The sequence below is a fragment of the Phacochoerus africanus genome, chromosome 14, assembly GCF_016906955.1.
Source record: "Phacochoerus africanus isolate WHEZ1 chromosome 14, ROS_Pafr_v1, whole genome shotgun sequence".
Lineage (NCBI taxonomy): Eukaryota > Metazoa > Chordata > Mammalia > Artiodactyla > Suidae > Phacochoerus > Phacochoerus africanus.
In genome coordinates, this window is record NC_062557.1 from 51,202,976 (window position 1) to 51,224,188 (window position 21,213).

Genomic DNA, 21,213 nt, shown 5'->3' on the forward strand with positions numbered 1-21,213 from the left:
ACAGATGCAGCGTAGATCTGGCATAGCTGTGGCTGTGGCATTAGACAGCAGCTGCAGCTCTGATTCAGCCCCTAGCCACAAGCCCATATACTGCAAGTATGGCCATTAAAAGAAAAACGAAAATGATCCACTACTGATAGAAAATAGGAAATAACAGAAATGACTTGACAGCAGGAGAGCTGAAGGCCAGGACCCAAGAACCAAGTGAAGTGTTCCCTAGAGAAAGAGTGGTGGCTCCTAGTAGTATCAGGAAATGAAAGAACGAGGATAGAACAGTGGGTGTTGGGAATGGGATCAGACCAAGTGCCAGGTCAGAGCATTTAGGTGACATGAGTTGGTGGGAATTAGAAGAAAGCGACTGTGGAAGGTCAGGTGATTAGAGGAGAGTGGTTTTGTCTTTTGTCTTTTTTTTTTTTCCTTTTTTAGGGCCGCACATGAGACATATGGAAGTTCTCAGGATAGGGGTCGAATTGAAGCTACAGCTGCCACCCTGTACCACAGCTCACAGCAACACTGGATACTTAACCCACTGAGCAAGTCCAGGGATTGAACCCACATCCTCATGGATACTAATTGGGTTCATTACTGCTGAGCCACAACAGGAATTCCCGAGAGTGGTTTTGTCTTGAACCAGGGCTTTGTTATTATTCGAGAACTGGAGCATCTAAGGAGAACTCGAGAGAGATCAGTCATTTAACCTAATAACTGATATTGGTAATTAGGCCCTACCTATCTGTACAGTCTCTGAATCATCACATATTTCTTATACCCTGAACAAGAAATTATGAATTTACAGGAGTCATCAGATTAGGAAGTTACTGAATGGGACAATGAAGGCAAGAATTTCAACCTCATATCTTTCCCCAGTGGGAGTAGCTTGTGAGATGCACAGAGAGGATCAGTTTTTCTCAGTGGGATGATTTTGCTCCCTAGGGGACATATGACAATATCCGGAGACTTTTTTTTTTTTTTTTTCCTTTTAGGGCCACACCTGCAGCATATAGAGGGAGGTTCCCAGGCTAGGGTTTGAATTGGAGCTGTAGCTGCCAGCCCACACCACAGCCACAATGCCAGATCCCAGCCGCATCTGCAACTTGCACCACAGCTCACAGCAACGCTGGATCCTTAACCCACTGAGTGAAGCCAGGGAGCAAATCTGCGTCCTCATGGAGCCTAGTCTCATTCGTTTCTACTGAGCCATAACGGGAACTCCTCCGGAGACATACTGATTGTCACAACTAGGAAGAAAACATTGGCACCTGAAGACCAGGGATGCTGCTAAATATCTTACAATATATAGCTTCCCCATGACAAAGAATTACCTGGCCCCAAGTGGCAGCAATGCCATTGTTGAGAAACCCAGCCCGTGGATATTTAGAACACCAGTCAGCTGAGACCATTTAAGCAAGCATTTCAGTGTGGCGTGGGCTATGCATCCCAAGGGGACCCCAGATTCTGACTTTAAAAAAAAAAAACAACTTTAATTTGATGAACTATTTCAGGAAAGGCAACGTGGTGTAGTGGAGGGAGCACAGATGTGGGTTTGAATCCAGTATGACAAACTGGCTTCAGGACCTGGAACAAACTCTGTAATTCCTCTGATCTTCATTTTCCTCATTAGTAACGGTGATAAAATAATCTGCCTCATGGTGTAGTTGTGAGGTTTACATGAGAAAACTGACATGTACTGTTGACACACAGAAGGGAATCTGGCACTTTGATCATTTTTAAACAGAAGATGAAGTATCTACAAGGAAAGCCTGAGACGCGAGTGGTGCCTTGTGGTTGGTGTAAAGAATATGACACGTTAAAGTTCAAAGTGTTGGGGGCTGTGACTTCCCCAGAGGGGCATCCTGAACAGCGGAGGATGTCTTGAAGTGGAGAAGCCCAGCCACACCACCCCTGAAAACTGGCTCCTTGTGGACGACATGTGGCACACACTCTGGAAGCCTGCCTGTCCCCAGCACCTGCCTCAAAGGTTTAAGCTCTGGCAGTCTCAGGTGAGCTAATAATATTTTTACGAGAGTATCTTTTTTGTTTGTTTGTTTTTGTCTTTTTGCCATTTCTAGGGCTGTTCTCATGGCATATGGAGGTTCCCAGGCTAGGAGTCCAATTGGAGCTGTAGCCACCGGCCTACGTCAGAGCCACAGCAACATGGGATCCAAGCCGCGTCTGTGACCTATACCACAGCTCACGGCAACGCCAGATCCTTAACCCACTGAGCAAGGCCAGGGATCGAACTCGCAACTTCATGGTTCCTAGTTGGATTCCTTAACCACTGAGCCACGACAGGAACTCCTTACATGCAAGTATCTTTAAATATACTTGAGATGCAAAAGGAATTCAAAATAGCTATCATCAGTGACACACTTGGATTAAAGATTAAAGATACTTAAAATTTTTGAGTCATCTTAGCGTCTAATCAAATCCTTTAGTTAGCCAGAACATATCTGCATTCTATTGTATAAAAGAAGGGAAGTGAGAGTTTATTCCAAAAAACCTGTGCCCATCTCCTTTACCTGTGTTTATAGTGCTGCACAATGAGTGATGTTTTGCAGGATAAGCACAATATTGAAAAGGGACTTGAAGGTAATTTAATGCAGTGGTTTCCAATTTTTTAAACATCAAGTCCCTCTTTTTTACTCCCCTGTGCCCACTGTTTGAAAAGCATTTGTTTGCCAAACTACATTTATTAAAGAATTCAGTTTTGCTATTCAAATGCATGTATATCTACTAATCAGACTCCTGATTGACATGAAATAACCAGACTTAGGTATTAAAATTCCTGTCCAGTTGGTAAATCTGAATGCCACAGAATAAGATCTACCTGTTAGGGAGGCAGCTTGTGAAGGATGAAAGTTTGCCTTCATGGGAACTTAAAAAAAAGAAAGAACTAAACTCAGGACCAGAGTCGACAGACTGTGAAATCTCTGAGGAACAGGGGTGACTGGAACGTGGGTTAAGAGAGGTTTCTCCCTAGAAGTAGTTCATAGGAAGTGAGACTGCGACCACCTGGGGAGAGAGTGTGTGAATATAGGAGAGGAATGATACCCAATAATCTGCCAGTTTAGCCCACCTTTCTTAATTTTTGATGGCCTTAGAGAGGCCACCATCATCTCTGGCTTGTGTTATAACCACAGCCTCCCTCCTTCCATTTCTGTACAGAGCAACCTGAGTGACCTTTCTTTCTTTTTTTCTTTTCTCCTCCCTGTGGCATATAGAGTTCCTGGGCCAGGGATCAGATCAAAGCTGCAGTTATCACCTAGGCCACAGTTGCAGCAATGCCAGATCTGTAACCCAATATGACTGGCTGGGGATCGAGCCTGTGTCCCAGCACTCTCAAGATGCTGCCAATCCCGTCATGCCACACCAGGAACTCCCCTAGTGACCCTTTTTTTTCTTTTTAGGGCCACACCTGCAGCATATGTAAGTTCCCAGGCTAGAGGTCAAATCAGAGCTACAGCTGCTGGCCTACGCCACAGCCACAGCAACTCGGGATCTGAGCTGTGTCTGCAGCCTACACCACAGCTCACAGCAATGCTGGATCCTTAACCCACCGAGCGAGGCCAGGGATTGAACCTGCATCCTCATGGATACTAATTGGATTTGTTTCCACTGTGCCACACCAGGAACTCCACTGAGTGACCTTTCTTTAGAACAAATCTGATAGTGCCGCCCCTCTCCAACCTTCTGCAGTGGTTTCCCACTAAGCTGAGCCTGAAGTGGGTGGGACACGTGTTCTGATCTGGCCCTATTCATCTACTCTTTTGATAAATATTTACTGAACTTCTAGTATGCCACAGGCACTGGGGGGTACAAAGAGGGGTGAGCAGAAATAGACAATAGTCTCTGCCCGGGAGTTTATGATAGCAGAGGAGAGACTGATGAGAGTCATAAGTAAAATTCAACTGTGGCAAGTGGCACAAGGGACAGGCCTGATACTACAATGGGGACCTTTCTGCCAAGTGCTCCCCCTTTTTTTTTTGTCTTTTTGACATTTCTTGGGCCGCTCCTGCGGCATATGGAGGTTCCCAGGCTAGGGGTCGAATTGGAGCTGTAGCCACCAGCCTACACCAGAGCCTCAGCAACACGGGATCTGAGCCGCGTCTGTGACCTACACCACAGCTCACAGCAACGCCGGATCATTAACCCACCGAGCAAGGGCAGGGATCGAACCTGCAACCTCATGGTTCCTAGTCGGATTCATTAACCACTGCGCCACGATGGGAACTCCCAGTGCTCCCTTTTCTAAACTGAGCATTTACCCCTGAACTAGCAGCAGTTCCCCCAAGAACCTAAGCACCACTGTCTCACCTTTCCACGAGCTCTTCTCTCTGCCAGGAGGGCTCTCTTCCTCCTTACCCAGCCCCATTATTATTTGTTGGCACTGCCCATGTGTTGGGTACCATGACAAGGACTAATCACTAATTTCCTCCTGCACTCTTTGCCTCAGGGGGTACAACTGTTATCCCTGTTTTCTAAACAGGAAACTGAGGTCAAGAAGGCAAAGTCATTTGCCCAGAGACCAGAAAATATTAAGTTAAGAAACTGGCATTCAATCCAGGTCTGCCTGACTCCAAAGCCCATTTTCTTTTCTTCTTCTTCTTCTTCTTCTTTTTTTTTTTTTTTTTTGGCCACACCCGTGGCATATGGAGGTTCCCAGGCTAAGGGTCGAATGGGAGCTGCCTACACCACAGCCACAGCAATGCCAGATCCAAGCCCCATACACAACCTACACCACAGCTCAGGGCAACACCAGATCATTAACCCCTGAGTGAGGCCAGGGATCGAACCTGCATCCTCATGGATATGGGTTAGGTTCATTTCCACTGTGCAGGGAGGGGAACTCCCAAAGCCCATTTTCTTAGGCCCTGCAGCACATGGTCTCCCAATACCCTCACCTCCGCCTCATTTCCTCCAGTCGCCTTCCCTGAAACACACTCACAGGCTGAGCGCGTCCACTGAGCTCCCACAGGCACAGCCGCCGCAGCGCATTCATTGCAATTTTCTCCTCGCCCCACTAGCGCCAGCCCACCCTGGACGGGAACGTGGTCCTCCCCTTTGCATGCTCAGAGCCTTGGGAAAACAAGCGCACACGTGGGCCCAAGCGGGCGCCTGGGGCGCCTAGGAAGACGGAGAGTACTCGCTGAATCTGGCGCCTGTCGGGGGCGGGGGGCGGCCTGGCCACAGCTTCCCTCGGAAGGGCCCCACACCCCCGTGACCAGTTGCTGGGCGTCCTCCAAGGCGGCGGAGGAAGCGTCGAGTGACAGGGACAGTGACGGGGGCTCGGCGACGCGGCCCCACAGTGGCCATGCGTGCAGCCCGGGGCTCCTGGGCTGAGGTCTCAGTCTCCCCTTATCTGGCCTCATCGCCAGGGCCTCGCTAGTGCCTGGTGCCTCCCCTGGACTCCCACTCGCAGCCCCATCCCACGGCTTTGAGGTCCTCCTGGCGGCGCGGCCAGGCCCTGCGCCTCCAGGACTGTTACCTCTGGGCACAGAGGTCGTGCGGGAGGTGGCTGGGCTGGGAGAGCTGCCCATCCATGCACCCTGCCGTCTCCAGGAGGACGGAGTGCAGGAGAGTGAGGGGGACCGGGTCATGCTGGGTAAGGACCTTCTTTGGTGACTCCAAAAGTTATTCATGGGGACCTTGAACCTTAGCAAAACGAAGTTTCTTCTGGGTTGGATGAGGGTCAGGGCAGTGGGTTCCTGGATTTGGAACAAGAATCAGGGTTCTCTGAATCCCTCCGCGATACAGAACTGTCTCTGTTCCCTGTGTTGAGCTATTCTCTAAAACGTCAGGGTCACTACATGAATCCTCGTCCCTCCTACCCCCAAACTCTGCCTCTAGCAAATGAAATGAGACCTCCTGTTGCCTTGCAGTTACTTCTGCATTTAACTGGAGAAAGTCGGCTTTGGTACAGTGGTGAACAGGGAGAGTTAAAGGGTTTTGAACAGTGATGAACATGATGACAGCAATGGATAACTAACAGCAGTGCCCAGTCTGAATTGGTTACTTATTAACCAAGTAACAAAATTTAAACTTTCCATTATTTATTGAGCACGAATTCTGCCAGCTGTCATTTTTTTTATGTCCCCAATACATTTTTTTTTCTACTGTACAGCATGGTGACCCAGTTACACATACATGTATACATTCTTTTTTCTCACATTATCATGTTCCATCATAGGTGACTAGATATAGTTCCCAGGGCTATACAGCAGGATCTCATTGCCAGGTGTCATTTTAAGCACTTTGTATGTATTGACTCATTTAATCCTCACAAAACCTCTTTGAATTACTGCTACTCTCCCTATTTGACTGGTGAGCAAACAGAGGCACAGAAAGTTTAAGTAACTGAAGATTACACAGCAAGTAAATGGCAGAGGCAGGCCAGGCGGCCTATGTCCAGAGCCCACTCTCTTAGGATAATCTAGTGAAATCTGGAAAGCCACAAGTGATGCAGTGAAAAAGGACAGGAATGGAAAGACTGGCCTTTTTTTCTGAAAAATTAACTGGACTTCATAGTAAGCATATTAGATTCCCAGGGCTGCTGTAACAAATTGCCACAAACTGAGTGGCTTAAAACAACAGAAATTTATTCCCTCATGGTTTTGGAAAGTATAAGCCCAAAATCAAGCAGTTGGCAGGGCCACGATCTCTCTGAAGCTTCTAGGGAGGGATACTTTCTTGCCTCTTCCAACTTCTGGTAACCCCAGGGGTTCCTTGGTTTGTGGCAGCAGAATTCCAGTATCTGATTTCATCTCCATATGGTCATCTTTCCTCTGTGTCCAAATTTCCCTCTTATAATGACACCTGTCATATTGGATTTAGGGCCCATTCTAATGACCTTATCTTAGTATAACTACATCTGCAAAGACCCTATTTCCAAATACGGTCACATTCACAAGTTCCAGGGAGACACGAATTTGGGGGGACACCATTCAACCTAGTACAGGAGGAAAAAAATATTTAAGAAAAATTTAAGACTAGGAGCTTGGGGCAAGGCATAATCAGAGACAAGAATATGAGAAAAGCATGCCAATTTGAGAAGTGTAAATTTAGAAATAATCTAGTTTCTAGGAGAAAATATTCACCATTTCACTTGGTGGTGAGATACAGATTTTGTTCAGGAAGGCCGGCTGGGCCTTATGATCTGATCGCCAGATTTCGGGGTCTGGTCCTACACTTTCCAGATGCAGAAATTTCATTTTGTCAGTACATCTATCCAGAATTGTTCAGACCAGGGAAATGAACTTAATGCTATCCAAATCACAGGAGAGTGGTATAAAAAACAGGGAAAAGGGGAGTTCCCGTCATGGCGCAGTGGTTAACGAATCCGACTAGGAACCATGAGGTTGCGGGTTCAGTCCCTGCCCTTGCTCAGTGGGTTAACGACCGGCGTTGCCGTGAGCTGTGGTGTAGGTTGCCGACGTGGCTCGGATCCCGCGTTGCTGTGGCTCTGGCCTGGGCCAGTGGCTACAGCTCCAATTGGACCCCTAGCCTGGGAACCTCCATATGCCGACGGAGCAGCCCAAGAAATAGCCAAAAAAAAAAAAAAAAAAACAGGGAAAGGGGAGTTCCCACTGTGGCACAACAGGACTAACATTGTCTCTGCAGTGCCAGGACACAGGTTTGATCCCTGGCCAGCACTGCAGATCAAAGGATCCAATATTGCCACGGCTGCAGTGTAGCCCTCAGCTGCGGCTTGGATCTGATCCCTGGTCCGAGAACTCCTTATGCCATGGGGTGGCCAAAAAAAAAAAAAAAAAAAAAAAACACCAGGGAGGAGTTCCTGTTGTGGCTTAGTGGAAACGAATCTGACTAGTATCCATGAGGACGCAGGTTCAATCCCTGGCCTCGATCAGTGGGTTAAGGATCCGGCGTTATGGTTAGCTGTGGTGTAGGCCGGAGGCTAGAGTTCTGATTCAATCCCTAGCCTGGGAACCTCCATGTGCCATGGGTGCGGCCCTAAAAAGACAAAAACAAAAAAACAAAACTAAAACATCTTGTTGTTGTTTTGGTGCTGAACCTGAGGCATATGGAAGTTCCCAGTCTAGGGGGTGGAATCAGAGCTGCAGCTGTCGGCCTATGCCACAGCCACAGCAAGGCAGGACCCGAGCCGTGTCTTCGACCTACACCACAGCTCACAGCAATGCTGGATCCTTAACCCAGGGATCGAACCCACGTCCTCATGGATAATAGTCGGGTTCCTTGCTGCTGAGCCATGACAGAAACTCCATTGCATGTCTTTTAATTAGAGCTCAGAGCTTACGCAACATCACAGATTTCATAGTGGAGAAATGAATGTGGAAAAGCTTTCATATGGGCCTCAGACCTTGTTAGGCATTAGAAAATGCACACTGCAGAGAAAGTTCATGAATGTGATAAGTATGGAAAAACTTTTGGGCAGAGTTCACGTCTTATTCAGCATCAGAGACAACACACAGGATCATAACCCTAGGAACACAGTAATGATAAAATATGTATACATTTATTTCTAAATATCATTGTGTCTACCTTTAGCCATCATAACTACTTGGAAAATTCTAAGCTTCCTAAGAGCAGTTTTCTTTTTTTTTCTTTTTTTTTTGCCATTTCTTGGGCCGCTCCTGTAGCATATGGGAGGTTCCCAGGCTAGGGGTCGAATCGGAGCTGTAGCCACCGGCCTAGGCCAGAGCCACAGCAACGCGGGATCCGAGCCACGTCGGCAACCTACACCACAGCTCATGGCAGTGCTGGATCCTAACCCACTGAGCGAGGCCAGGGATCGAACCTGCAGCCTCATGGTTCCTAGTCGGATTCGTTAACCACTGAGCCACGACATGAACTCCTAATCTATGTAATCTTAAACAAACTTTTTTTTTTTTTTTTTACATTTTGGAGCCTTGGTTCCCTCTTCTGTAAAATCAAAATAATGCTACCTCCCTTGGGTTATCATGAAGATTACATGAGACAATGTGGTTAAGCAGAGTTCTAGGCACATAGTAGACAGCAAATGATGGCTGTTTTTTTATCAATAGCTCCTGTGGACAGTGATTACCTAAGGCACTTTGAAACCTTCTGGAAGATTATGATTCTACATTTCCTTCTTGAGGTCAGGGGTTGGGGGCGGGTGGCTTGGCTTAGTGGAAGTGAAAGGCAAGGACTGGGGAGGGGGTTGGGGGGGATATATACAAATTTTCAAGGGAGCTGTAATTCTTTCCTTTCCTTTTTTTTTTTTTTTTTTTGGTGGTAAGAACACTTAACATAGGATTTACCCTCCTAACAAACTTCCAAGTGCATGATACAGTCTTGTTAGCTATAGGCACAGTGTTACACAGCAGATCTCTGGAACTTATCCATCTTCCATAATTGAAACTATACCTGTTGAAGACGTCTCCCTAATTCTGCCTCCCCCCAGCCTTGGCAACCACCATCATACTCTCTGCTTCTATGGGTTTGACTGTTTTAGAAACTTCATATAAATGGAATCACGCGGTATTGGTCCCTCTGTAGGATGCTACATCTTGGAACAATGTCTAGCAGTTAATCTGAGAAATGTTACTATAGCACTGGAGAGCTGAATTAAGATTTTTCTTGGAGAGGTTAGGATTAAGTTTTTCTATGAAAGCATTGAGAGAGATCAAATACATAAGTACCCCACAGGGGATCTGGCATTGCTATGAGCTGTGGTGTAGGTCGCAGATGCAGCTGGGATCCCAACTTGCTGTGGCTCTGGGGTAGGCCAGCAGCTGTAGCTCTGATTCAACCCCTAGCCTGGGAACTCCCATATGCCGAGGGTGTGACCCTAAAAAGCAAAATTTAAAAAGTACCCTGCAAATATGATAGTGAGAGGACTATCACTGTCATGTCATAGTGGCCTGTAGGTGGCTTAACTGGTTTTGAGATGGTAGTAATCAGAGAGAATGAGGAAGTCTTAACTTTTTCACATCAAATTTTAATGAGTTAGAAAGGTCCTCTGGCCCATCTGAACTACTTCAAAGGAGCCAAGCCACTGTGGTCTGGTTTAATCCTTGCAGTCTTTTTTTTTTTTTTTTGTCTTTTCTAGGGCCACACCTGCGGCACATGGAGGTTCCTAGGCTAGGGGTCTAATTGGAGCTATAGCTGCTAGCCTACACCACATGGGATCCGAGCTGCATCTCCGACCTACACCACAGCTCATGCAGCAATGCCAGATCCTTAACCCACTAAGGGAGGCTAGGGATTGAACCCAAGTCCTCATGGATCCTAGTCGGGTTCGTTAACCACTGAGCCACAAAGGGAATTCCTCCCACCGCCCCTTCTTAATAGGTGATCTCTTCACAGAGAAAGTGGAGACCTTCATACAGAAACACTTTCAACTTTCTGCTCCCATCCTCTTCCCTCACACATTTCTCAGACACTATATCCTCCTCCACCATCTCTTCCTTCCCAACAGAACTGCCCTTTCTCATATTTAGGCATCATCTTTCTGCCTGTGCTTCTTATCCCACTTCCTCTGGGATCTCACTACATCCCATTATCCCATCGCCTTCCTGTTAGGGTTTTCTTTTCTTTTTTTCCCTTTTCAGCCACATGGAAGTTTCTGCAACCCACTGTGCCAGGCCAGGGATCAAACAAGCAACGCCACAGAGACAAATTGGATGATCAACCCACTGTGCCACAGAGGGAACTCCTCTCTGCTGGATCTTCAACTGTCTTCTCTGCTGCCCCTTACCCAATACGTAAAAATATATTCAAGTGTCTTCTATCCTAAAAAAGTTGAACCCCACCTAGATCCCATTTGTTTTCTCTAGCATCCCCCTTCGTGGCCAATTTTTTTACCTAAAGAATTGTCGCACTCATTGTCTCTAATTCTTTTTTTGTTTTTGCTTTTTTATGGCTGCACCCGAGGCATATGGAAGTTACCAGGCCAAGGATTGCATCTGAGCCACACCTGCGACCGACACCACAGCTGTAGCAATGCCATATCCTTTTAACCCACCGTGCCAGGCCAGGGATCGAACCCCTTTGCAGGGACCCAAGCCGCTGCAGTCAAATTCTTAACCCACTGTGCCACAGCAGGAACTCCTCGTTTTCTCCAATTCTTAACTCTCTTCCTCAACCCACCGAGGTCCCCCTCTCAACACACCATCAAATCTAGTTTTACCAAGCATACCAGCAACACTGGTTACTAAATCTACTTTCCACCCAGCTCCCTTCTTCCAAACTATTTCTTTCCTGATGCAGGATGGGTCTGAAGGTAGCAGCCGAGGATGTTGAAAATAGAGCAGGTAAATATGTTGATGTCCCTTGGCTGCAGCTGGAGTACAAATCATTTCTCCTTTCAACTTCTGAATCTCTAAGGAAATAAAGACTTAGAGGAATTTTTCCCTACCTTTGAAGTTGATAAGATCATAAGACCTAAAATTTTGGACAATCGTGTGACACTATGGCCATGCGTTCTGTGGTTGGGCATAAGTTAAACCTGTGGTGAAAGGGCCTTGAACAGCTGGGGACAAGTCTGGTTTCTCTGTCTCTGAGTTTTATTAGAATCTTGGGTAAAATGATTTATTCTGATTACCTCTGAAGGGTATCTGTGGCAATTTTTAGATGTGTGCTCAAGGACTGTCCTCTCAGGTGCTTTTTCCTCTGAGCATAAAGAATCTCTGATCAGGAGTTCCCGTGGCGGCTCAGTGGTTAACGAATCCAACTAGGAACCATAAGGTTGCGGGTTTGATCCCTGGCTTCCCTCAGTGGGTTAAGGATCCGGCGTTGCCGTGAGCTGTGGTGTAGGTCGCAGACGCGGCTCGGATCCCACATTGCTGTGGCTCTGGTGTAGGCCGGTGGCTACAGTTCTGATTGGACCCCTAGCCTGGGAACCTCCATATGCCGCAGGAGCGGCCCTAGAAAAGGCAAAAAGACAAAAAAGAATCTCAGATCAGACGTGGCAGCACCTTGAGATCCTGAGAGTGAAAGTGACTAAGGTTTCTCTGAGTCCTGATTTTCCACTGCTCTTCTGGTTGCCTCGGAATTGTGCACCTTTTTAATCCATCGAATACACCACTACTTGATTTTCTTGAAACATTGCTTTTTTGGGGGGCGGGGGGCAGGCCCACAGCAAGTGGAAGTTCCAGGGCCAGGACTGAACCTGAGCCACAGCAGTGACAACTCGGGATCCGTAACTGCTAGACCACCAGGGAACTCCATTGAAAAGCCGTTTTTATCATTTTACACACAAACATATACAAACTCACATTAAAAGATGTGAATTTTTGAATTCCCACCACGGCCCAGTGGGTTAAGAATTGGACTGCAGCAGCTCAGGTTGTTGCAGAGGCACAGGTTCCATCCCCGGATCTGATATTGCCACAGCTTTGTCATTGGTCGCAGGTATGGCTCCAATTCAGCCCCTGGCCTAGGAATTTCCATATGCTATCAAAAAAAAAAAAAAAAGTATCACTTATTTCAAATTAAACTTGGTGGCTGGCTTCTAGTTCAATATTTTAATTATTCCCATTTGAAATGTTGTTTGCCAGAAAGTAGTGCTTCACATTATACCTAAATGTAATTGTTCTATAGTGCTAGCACGTTCTTGAGATCTTCCACCCCGAGTCAGGGTTTTTTTAGTTTTTTAATTTTTTTTTTTTTCTTTTTTGGCCACCCAGAGGCATATGGAGTTCTGGGCCAGGGATCAGATCCCAGCTGCAGTTGCAGCCTACACCTGATCCTTAACCCACCGTGCTGGTGGGAATCCAACCTGCAACCTGGAGCTGCAGATTTGCCAATGGTCCCACTGTGCCACAGCAAGAACTCCAGGTTTTTTTTTTCTATATACACATTTAGCTGGTGCACACAATTTTGGTAATTCATATTTTGCTAGAAGAGCACCCATTTCATCTAGGTTTTCCAATATGCTACCCTAAAGTTGACTGTAATGGAATCTGTTTTTTGGGGGGGATCACCCCTTCGGCATATGGAAGTTCCCAGGACCAGGGATCGATGGAACCCATGCCACAGCAGCAACCCCAGCCGCTGCAGTGACAATGCTTGATCCTTAACCTGCTGCACCATAAGGGAACTCCTCTTTTCATCTCTTCTGATTCTGTGGTTATGTGTTATTTCTCATTCCCATTCTTATTAATTTTTCTTTTTTTAAAATCAGGCTCTACACAAGTTTATCTATTTTATTGCTCTTTTCAAAAGAATCAGCATTTGAATTTATCCCTTCTACTTTTTTCTTTTCTTTTCTTTTCTTTTGTCTTTTGTCTTTTTAGGGCCATATGGAGGGGGGCATATGGAGGTTTCCAGGCTAGGGGTCTAATTGGAGCTGTAGCTGCTGGCCTACACCACAGCGGCAGCAATGCCAGATCCGAGCCTCGTCTTTGACCTACACCGCAGTTCTCGGCAACACCGGATCCTTAACCCACTGAGTGAGGCCAGGGATCAAACCCAAAACCTCATGGTTCCTAGTCAGATTCGTTTCCACTGCACCATGACTGGAACTCCCCCTTCTACTATTTTTAATTTTTCCATGTCATTAATTACAGTTTTTCTCTTTTCTGATTCACTCTTCCTTGCTTCTCTGGGTTTATTTTACGATGCTTTTAAGGTGTTCAAGTTGATTTTAAGTTGTTTAATACCTGCTTTGATTAACAAGAGAGGTAGTTAGGGTTAGATATTTTCAAGTATGTTTGTTGCTAGGTCCAACGGATTTTACCATGAAGTGTTCTTTTTATTGCCTTCTAGACAGTTTGTAACTTTGCATTTGATTTCCTCTTTTGAAGCAGCAGGATTCTTTTCGTTCTGATTTTTACTGGTTTGCTCACGTTCTGGTGCATTCTGTTTTTTTCTCTTGTTAATTTGGACGCTCTATTGTACTTTTCCATTCTCATAATGGTTACCTTACCTTCTCGAAAACTCATAATCAGATGCGTGTTTCTCTGTTATGAATGGGAAAGAAGACAGCAGTGATTTCCTCTATCCACAAGTCCTTTGTCCCCTGCCCCAATAAACTAAAACCTTAGATTTCTTTTCTCTCCTCCCTACGAATTGCTTTTTATTTACTACTGGACACGAATAGGTCAGTGGTTAGGACTATACGCTCCTTGGGGGTAACTTCTTCCTCGGCTGCGACCTTCTAATCAGGTCTGGGAAGATGTAACTGGACAACCGAACACAGAGGAGCAAATGCTGCAGAGAGGCCACGTATGGGCTCGAATTGCCCTGCCCTTTCCATCGCCTTGAACAGCCCCTGGATGTACAACCGAACATAGAAGCGAGACCCGCCGAGTCCGGCGCCACCTGCCCCAAAACCGCGATTCCTAGAAGCCTCCCGGCGCGCTGGGCGGCCGAATCGCTGTGCGTCGTGGAGCGCTCGCCTCCCCCACTGCGGCCCCGGCCTGGGCAACACCGGGTCGGTGGTGCCGCGGGAAGCCGGCGCGGGGCGGGCTCGGCGAGGAGGGGGAGGCCGCGGCCCCGGTTGCGCAGGCGCACACCTGTCCTTGAGGGAGGGTGGGCAGCGCGGGGCTCAGAAACGGCCGGAGGGAAGCTCCGGGTCCAGCGAGGTGAGTCCTTGCTCCCCGGCGCGCGCTGCCGTAGGGATCCCAGAAGGCAGCGGCGGTTTCCGCAGTGAGCACACCCTCCGGCAGCCCTGCGAGGAGCGGAGACCCGACTGCGCGCGTTTGCGCGGAGAGGGGTCTGGGTCCCCCGGGGTCCCGCCCCGTGGGGGTGGGGCTGGCCCGGCCCCCCTCACCTCTTCTCCGGATCCAGGGGCAAAGGGAAGCGTGGGGAATTGTAACCGGCCTGGAGAACAGCCTCCTCCCCAAGCTCCCCAAGAGTGGGCCTCTGCCCAGGGCCGTGCGCAGTTCAGCTGGAGGTGGCGCCGACGGGGCATCACCCTGGGATACAGGCTTCTGCGCTCGTCTTCTTCGGCGCCTCCTTTGTCCTCGGCCAGCGGCCTCTGTGTGCCATTAATGGCCTCTAGGTGCGTCCCACTTCTTTTCCTTAGATTTTCCTGATGCTGGACAAGACTAAGTCTTGTCTATAGCAGCCCTGTAACGGACCCCTGCTATAGATCCTGGGCGATTGGCTTGGAGGAAATTTACATTTTTCTTTTGTTGTGTGGCCGCCATGGAAATTTGAGAAAGAGTGAGGGGGCCTTCTGGGAGGAGGCGGCCTCTCCAGGGCCTCTGAAAGTCACCTTGCTCTGAAAGCTGCTCAGCTCTGAGCTTTTGGAAACTTGGATTTTGCTTCAAACTTGTTTCTTTCCATGGGACCCTGGAACACTTCCTTTTCCCCTGCTGTTTTTCCTGCTATAGCAGTTATCGAGTTTGTATGATCTAGCATAGGAAACTCTACATTTCTGTCTACCAGAGTGTAAATTTCTTAAAGATAGTGACTCTTCCTGGAATGGGAACCTGGGGTGGGATGGAAAAGAAAGGATTGAAGGGTGTTCGGCTCCTGGTAGATGCTGAGTGTGCACTTATCGCTTGGGGGGAAAAGGATGATTTGTGCTTATGTTACAGTGGTGCCCCTGAAAGACTCCCGCTGGTATGGGCCTTCTCCAGAGCCAGTCCAGGCCAACATGGCTGCATCACTAACAGCAGCTAAAATGCTGGCCCTTCCGGGTACACGGCATCAAGAGAAGATTATGATGATGGAGACAAGGGAAGAGAAACAGGCTTGGAAGCGTGAGACCGGGCTACGTGGGAACTACTCTCCCAGCCAGGAGATCTTCCGCCAGCGCTTCAGGCAGCTCTGCTACCAGGAGGCTCCTGGTCCCCGAGAGGCCCTGCGCCGACTAAGGGCACTCTGCTGCGAGTGGCTGAGGCCTGAGAGGCACACCAAGGAGCAGATCCTGGAGTTCCTGGTGCTGGAGCAATTCCTGACCATCCTGCCCGAGGAGCTCCAGTCCCGGGTGCGGGGACATCACCCTCAGAGTGCAGAGGAGGCTGTGACAGTGCTGGAGGATTTAGAGAAGGGACATGATGAACCAGGACCGCAGGTGGGAAGGGGAACACGGTCCGTTGTGGGAGCCAGCTCAGTGATCTGCAGGCTGGACAGAGGGGCAGCAGGAGGGGGACTTGCCAAGTTCAAGCCTCTCGCAGGCCAGGTAGAGCAGTTAATGTGCCTCTCTGTCTGTCTTTTCTACCCTCAAGCCCTGAATGAGACTCTAGCTCCTCTTCCTTCCCCTGTGCTGACTCTGAGGAGGCTCCCTGAAGTCTCCTTGGAAGCTTTGGTCCCACAGAAACCGAGTGGTGCCTGATCACCTCCAGGTCCCAGGCCCTGCACGTGGACCTGCACAGCAAGAGCCGAGGGAGGAGAAGGCACCTCTCGGAGCAGCCCAGGAGAAAGCAGGCATCCAGCTCCAGCCTCGGGACACCCGGCCTTTCCCAGAGAGTGGTGAGGAGCAGGACTCTGTGGGGAGGGGGCGTGTGTGTGTCAAAGGGCACAGGATAGGTGCTCAAAAGTTGGCTGAGCTCATCCTGGCCTTACTGTTCTTACCTCTTAGGTGAGAGAGAGCCTTAGCCTGTTTCATTACCCACAAAACTGGGAATAATGAGAACCTACCTTATAAGGAAGCTCTAAGGAGTAAATGTCTGTAATATCTGCCTGTAAAGCCTCACCAGCATCTCCTGGCTTTAGAGAGCCCTAAAACAGTTCCAGGAAATAGTTTGTTCACTTCCTGCCTCATCATCTCCACGGCCCCGGACTCCTAGTCCATAATACCTCTGCCCTGGAAATCTTTTTCTCTTTTAACTTTCTATGGCTCCCCAACCATACTTTTCAGGCCGTAAAAGAGTCCTGAGTGAGACGCAGCCTGTCATCACCTTTATCCACCACCTACTCCCCCATCGGAAAGACCTCTTCAGACTCTCTTATGTCTGTACTTCTACCCTTCAGATTTGCCACAAAAACTTCCTCCCCAGCCTGCATCCATCCTCATCAGCATCCTCTCCTCTAGCCCTGAGGCGACTCTAGACTGAGAGCCTCAGGACCACACACTGTCCTCGCTTTGTCCTTGCTGGGCGCTGTAACCTCATGAACCATTGGATATGTGACATGAAATATGTTCCTAATCGAGAAGATTCTATTCAATACTTGGTTTTGCACCACAACACCACCACCACCACCAGACAGAAGCATCTGAAAACTCAAATTCCTATTAGCAACAAAATGGGAAAAACTGGAAGTGGAGATTAATCTTAGAGTTTGTTTCAAAAGTATCTTTTTACTTCCCAGCACTTCCTTGCCTTTCATGCAGATTTTTGCCTGCCTCCTTTATGTTTGTTTTCTACATCTCACTTCAAAGCTAACTATTGTTTGATTTTTTTTTAAGCGAGCATATTTCGGATTTCTTTAACCACAAGCATTCAACCTGGGAAAAAAATGTATTTTTTAAAGTCTTGAGTTATCTTACAGCAATTGCTCTTTGTCTTCTTTAGACTATAGATAGTGTTACAGTTAAAACACAAAAAGCAACTATAGCCACTTGTGATGGAGCATGATAATGCGAGAAAAAAGAATATATGCATGTATGTGTAACTGAGTCACCTTGTTGGATAGCAGAAAATTGACAGGACACTGTAAACCAGCTATGATAGAAAAAATAAAAATCATTATTTAAAAAAAAAACACACAAAAAGCATCATAGGTGTTTTAGGAACAAAAAGGCAAAGCACTGGGAGTTCCCGTCGTGGCACCGTGGTTAACAAACCCGACTAGGAACCACGAGGTTGTGGGTTCGATCCCTGGCCTTGCTCAGTGGGTTAAGGATCCGGTGTTGCCGTGAGCTGTGCTGTAGGTCGCAGACGTGGCTCAGATCTGGCGTTGCGTGGCTTTGGCATAGGCTGGTGGCTATGGCTCCGATTCGACCCCTAGCCTGGGAACCTCCATATACCACGGGAGTGGCCCTAGAAAAGGCAAAAAAAAAAAGAAAAGAAAAAGAAAGAAAGAAAAGGCAAAGCACTTTTTTCTTCCTCTTTTAAGGAGCAGGTCAAAGTGAAAGGCAGAGAGCACAGGGCAGGCAGGAGGCCCAGGACAGGCAGTCATCCCTCAATAAAAGAGCCAGCTGCTTAGGGACCCTTTTCTGTGACTACAGATTTGCAGGACATGGAATGACTGGGAAGAGGTGAAGGTTTCAGAGTCAGGAGGAGAAGGTGCCTTAGGAGCCCTTGTGCCTTTTCTGTCACCACCACGCTTTCTCATTTTCCTCTTCCACGCTTTCTCATTTTCCTCTTCCTGCACAATGTTGGTGGATCACTCCGCAGTTTCTTGATGATACTATTTTTTCCTATATTTTTAAAGAGTAAATCCTAAAAAGACGGCCCTGCCTTGAAATTTATTTTCCTTTCTTTCTTTTTTTTTTTTTTTGGTCTTTTTGCCTTTTCTAGGGCTGCTTCCCGCGGCATATGGAGATTCCCAGGCTCTGGGTCTAAATGGAGCTGTAGCTGCCAGCCTACACCAGAGCCACAGCAATGCAGGATCCAAGCCACATCTGCAACCTACACCACAGCTCACAGCAACACCGGATCCTTAACCCACTGAACGAGGCCAGGGATCAAACCCTCAACCTCATGGTTCCTAGTCAGAGTCGTTAACCACTGAGCCATGACAGGAACTCCTGAAATTTCAAATGACAATTTTGTAATGTTCCAATAAGGAAATAGTAGAAAAAACAGATAAGTGGCAGGAGGGAAGAAAAAAGGAAGCAAACTTTTCCACTGAACAGCCCCATCACCAAGAGATAGCCGTTGTTCATATTTAAACAAATAGCCTTCCGACTTTTGTCGTGTTTGGATTGAATATTTTTAAGCTTTTATTTTCATGCCATAAGTCCTAATCTAAGTGTCATTTCTCCATATTTCCAGAACAGGTATATTTACATTTTCCATCAGTTACTACAGAAGATGATGCAGAGCCCGAGGACAAAGGCTCATTGCCACAGCCGCCCATTACTGAGGTGGAAGCACAGGTGCTCAGGGAAAAACTCACCTCCAGCACCTCTACGTTTGAAGCTGCTTCGGAAGCTGAGGCCCCTTTCGAGGAGCAGCAGAGAAATCTCCGAGGGGAGAGACCGCGGCGGTCCCCCGCCCGGGGGAAGAGCTTCGGGCAGATGGTCGTCACCCATAAGACACCTCCCCCAGGGAAGAAAGACCACGAATGCCTTGAATGTGGTAAAGCCTTCATTTACAACTCACACCTTATAATCCACCAGAGAATTCATTCCGGAGAGAAACCCTATAAATGCAGTGACTGTGGGAAAACCTTCAACCAGAGCTCAAACCTCATTCAGCACCAGAGAATTCACACAGGAGAGAAGCCCTACGAATGTCGTGAATGTGGGAAGGCCTTCAGGTGGAGCGCTCACCTCGTTCAGCATCAGAGGATTCATTCGGGGGAGAAGCCCTTCGAGTGTAATGAGTGTGGGAAGGCCTTCAGTCAGAGCTCCTATCTAAGTCAGCACCTGCGAATCCACAGCGGAGAGAAGCCTTTCCTATGCAGAGAATGTGGGAAGGCCTACAGGTGGAGTTCAGAGCTTGTTAGGCATCAGAGAGTTCATGCTGGGAAAGAGCCCTTCCCGGGGACCCGGGGGAGAAAGCCTCCAGACAGAACTGGGCTTTTGTCTAATCAGTTTTAGGACTAGAGTCCATAAACGTTTAGGCACCTTAAGATTTTTCCTGTGTCTTTCTTGATTTAGGAGAAACTGTTTATCTAGTCCCACGTGCAGGTCATCACTCCCTCTGTTTGAGATGCATGTGCCAACCAGCACGCCTTTGGCTGTGAGTAACAGCCAAGATGCCGACTTCGCCAGGGTTCCGGGCCTGGCACAGGGCAGCCGCGCAGGCAGTGGCCGCTCTGTGTTAGTATTATTATGAATGGATCTTGGCTCCTGGTCCTTCCTCAGCCCCGTACTGATCTGCCTCTTGGGGCATGAGACAGAAACCACACTAGTTATTTGAACAGGGAAAGTTTAATATAAAGACGTGCTAACTAGCAAAAGGATGACCTGTCAAAGGAGATACAGAGGTCGTAAACGATAGAGGAATAGCCGCATGGGGAGCAGCTTTCCCACCGGCTGAGGAAAAGTACCCAAGGAAGAAGCAAACTTAGGAGACACGCTCCCCCACTCCCCCCACACACACACACACGGGGCCCAAGACGCACCGACAGGCGTGGCTACTGGTCTGTACAGGTTTGCACCAGGTTTGTACACACCTTTTCACCAGCCCGTGCTGAAACTGGCAATGGGGAGAGTGTTCACGCCATGAAAGTCAGTGAACACTACAAATCAGGGCTTTTTAAAAAAAAACAACTTGTTAAATATTGACCAACATGACACTGGCTGGTGAAGTTCAAGGCGCTGCAGGCCAGAGCAGGAAGCCCCTGGTCGAGGTGCCCGTGAACTCAGCAGAGGACGGGTGCCAAACCATAAGAACAAAAAGGGAAAGCTGCCAGAACCAGGAGAGGCCCCTTCCTCCTTGCCTTGTCCCTCTGGTGTCCTTTACTGGCAAAGCCTGACACTGTGCCAGCTGGCAGAGGGGAGAGGAGGACGGGCCCAGCTTGGTGGCAGAGAGCGGGGCAGACGCACCGGCTTGGGGTCAGGAGGCAGTTCCCTGCGAACGGGCCGCCATGGTACAAGCTCCTTCCCCCTCAGGACCTCTGTCCTCATTCTCCGCTCCCTAACCCCCCACTCCTCCCAGATAGGACGGAAGTCAGCCTTTACTTTTTCTAGATCCCCACTTAAATGTCACCTCTCTGGGAGAGGCGTTTCCTGAGTCTCACATACGCATTTTCTTTCTCTCTCACACAGATGTCCAGACACGAGCAGGTGATCAGCAAACTAAGCCCACAGGCCAAATCCAAGGCCAGCCGTGCCTGTTTTTTTATACTCCACAGCTAAGAATGGTTTTAACAGGGTTTTTTGTTTGTTTGTTTGTTTGTTTTATCTTTTTTTGCCATTTTTAGGGCCGTTCCCATGGCATATGGAGGTTCCCAGGTTAGGGGTCAAATCAGAGCTGTAGCCACCAGCCTACGCCAGAGCCACAGCAAAGCAGGATCGGAGCCATGTCTGCAACCTACACCACAACTCACGGCAACGCCAGATCCTTAACCCACTGGGCAAGGCCAGGGATCAAACCCAAAACCTCGTGGTTCCTAGTCAGATTCATTAACCACTGAGCCACAACGGGAACTCCTTAACAGTCTTTTAAATGTAAAATGCATGTGGCCCACAAAGACTGAAATACATAC

At 48.1% G+C, this 21,213-nt stretch overlaps 3 protein-coding genes across 8 annotated transcripts in view; 1 reads left to right on the top strand and 2 right to left on the bottom strand.

Annotated features, from left to right (window-relative positions):
* LOC125115129 (uncharacterized) overlaps positions 1 to 21,213 on the bottom strand; it is a 114,156-nt gene that overhangs the window by 88,103 nt on the left and 4,840 nt on the right. The gene's annotated exons all lie outside the window — the stretch shown is intronic.
* Positions 1,170 to 19,632, top strand: ZNF232 (zinc finger protein 232). Of its 6 annotated transcripts, none has more exons than XM_047758937.1 (4): positions 1,170 to 2,000; positions 15,486 to 16,072; positions 16,236 to 16,362; positions 18,831 to 19,632. In XM_047758937.1, exons 2-4 carry the CDS (start codon positions 15,545 to 15,547, stop codon positions 19,598 to 19,600), a joined length of 1,425 nt encoding a protein of 474 aa, XP_047614893.1. In that variant the 5' UTR covers positions 1,170 to 2,000; positions 15,486 to 15,544; the 3' UTR covers positions 19,601 to 19,632. The 6 variants fall into 6 exon arrangements, with proteins under 6 accessions (XP_047614893.1, XP_047614894.1, XP_047614892.1 ...); XM_047758938.1 differs by lacking the exon at positions 1,170 to 2,000 and adding an exon at positions 13,514 to 14,944 and having other exon boundaries at positions 15,486 to 15,964; XM_047758936.1 differs by lacking the exon at positions 1,170 to 2,000 and adding an exon at positions 13,514 to 14,525.
* On the bottom strand, positions 4,617 to 6,137 carry LOC125115127 (uncharacterized). The gene has a single exon (XM_047758939.1). The coding sequence runs from the start codon at positions 5,637 to 5,639 to the stop codon at positions 5,070 to 5,072; it is 570 nt and encodes a 189-aa protein (XP_047614895.1). The 5' UTR covers positions 5,640 to 6,137; the 3' UTR covers positions 4,617 to 5,069.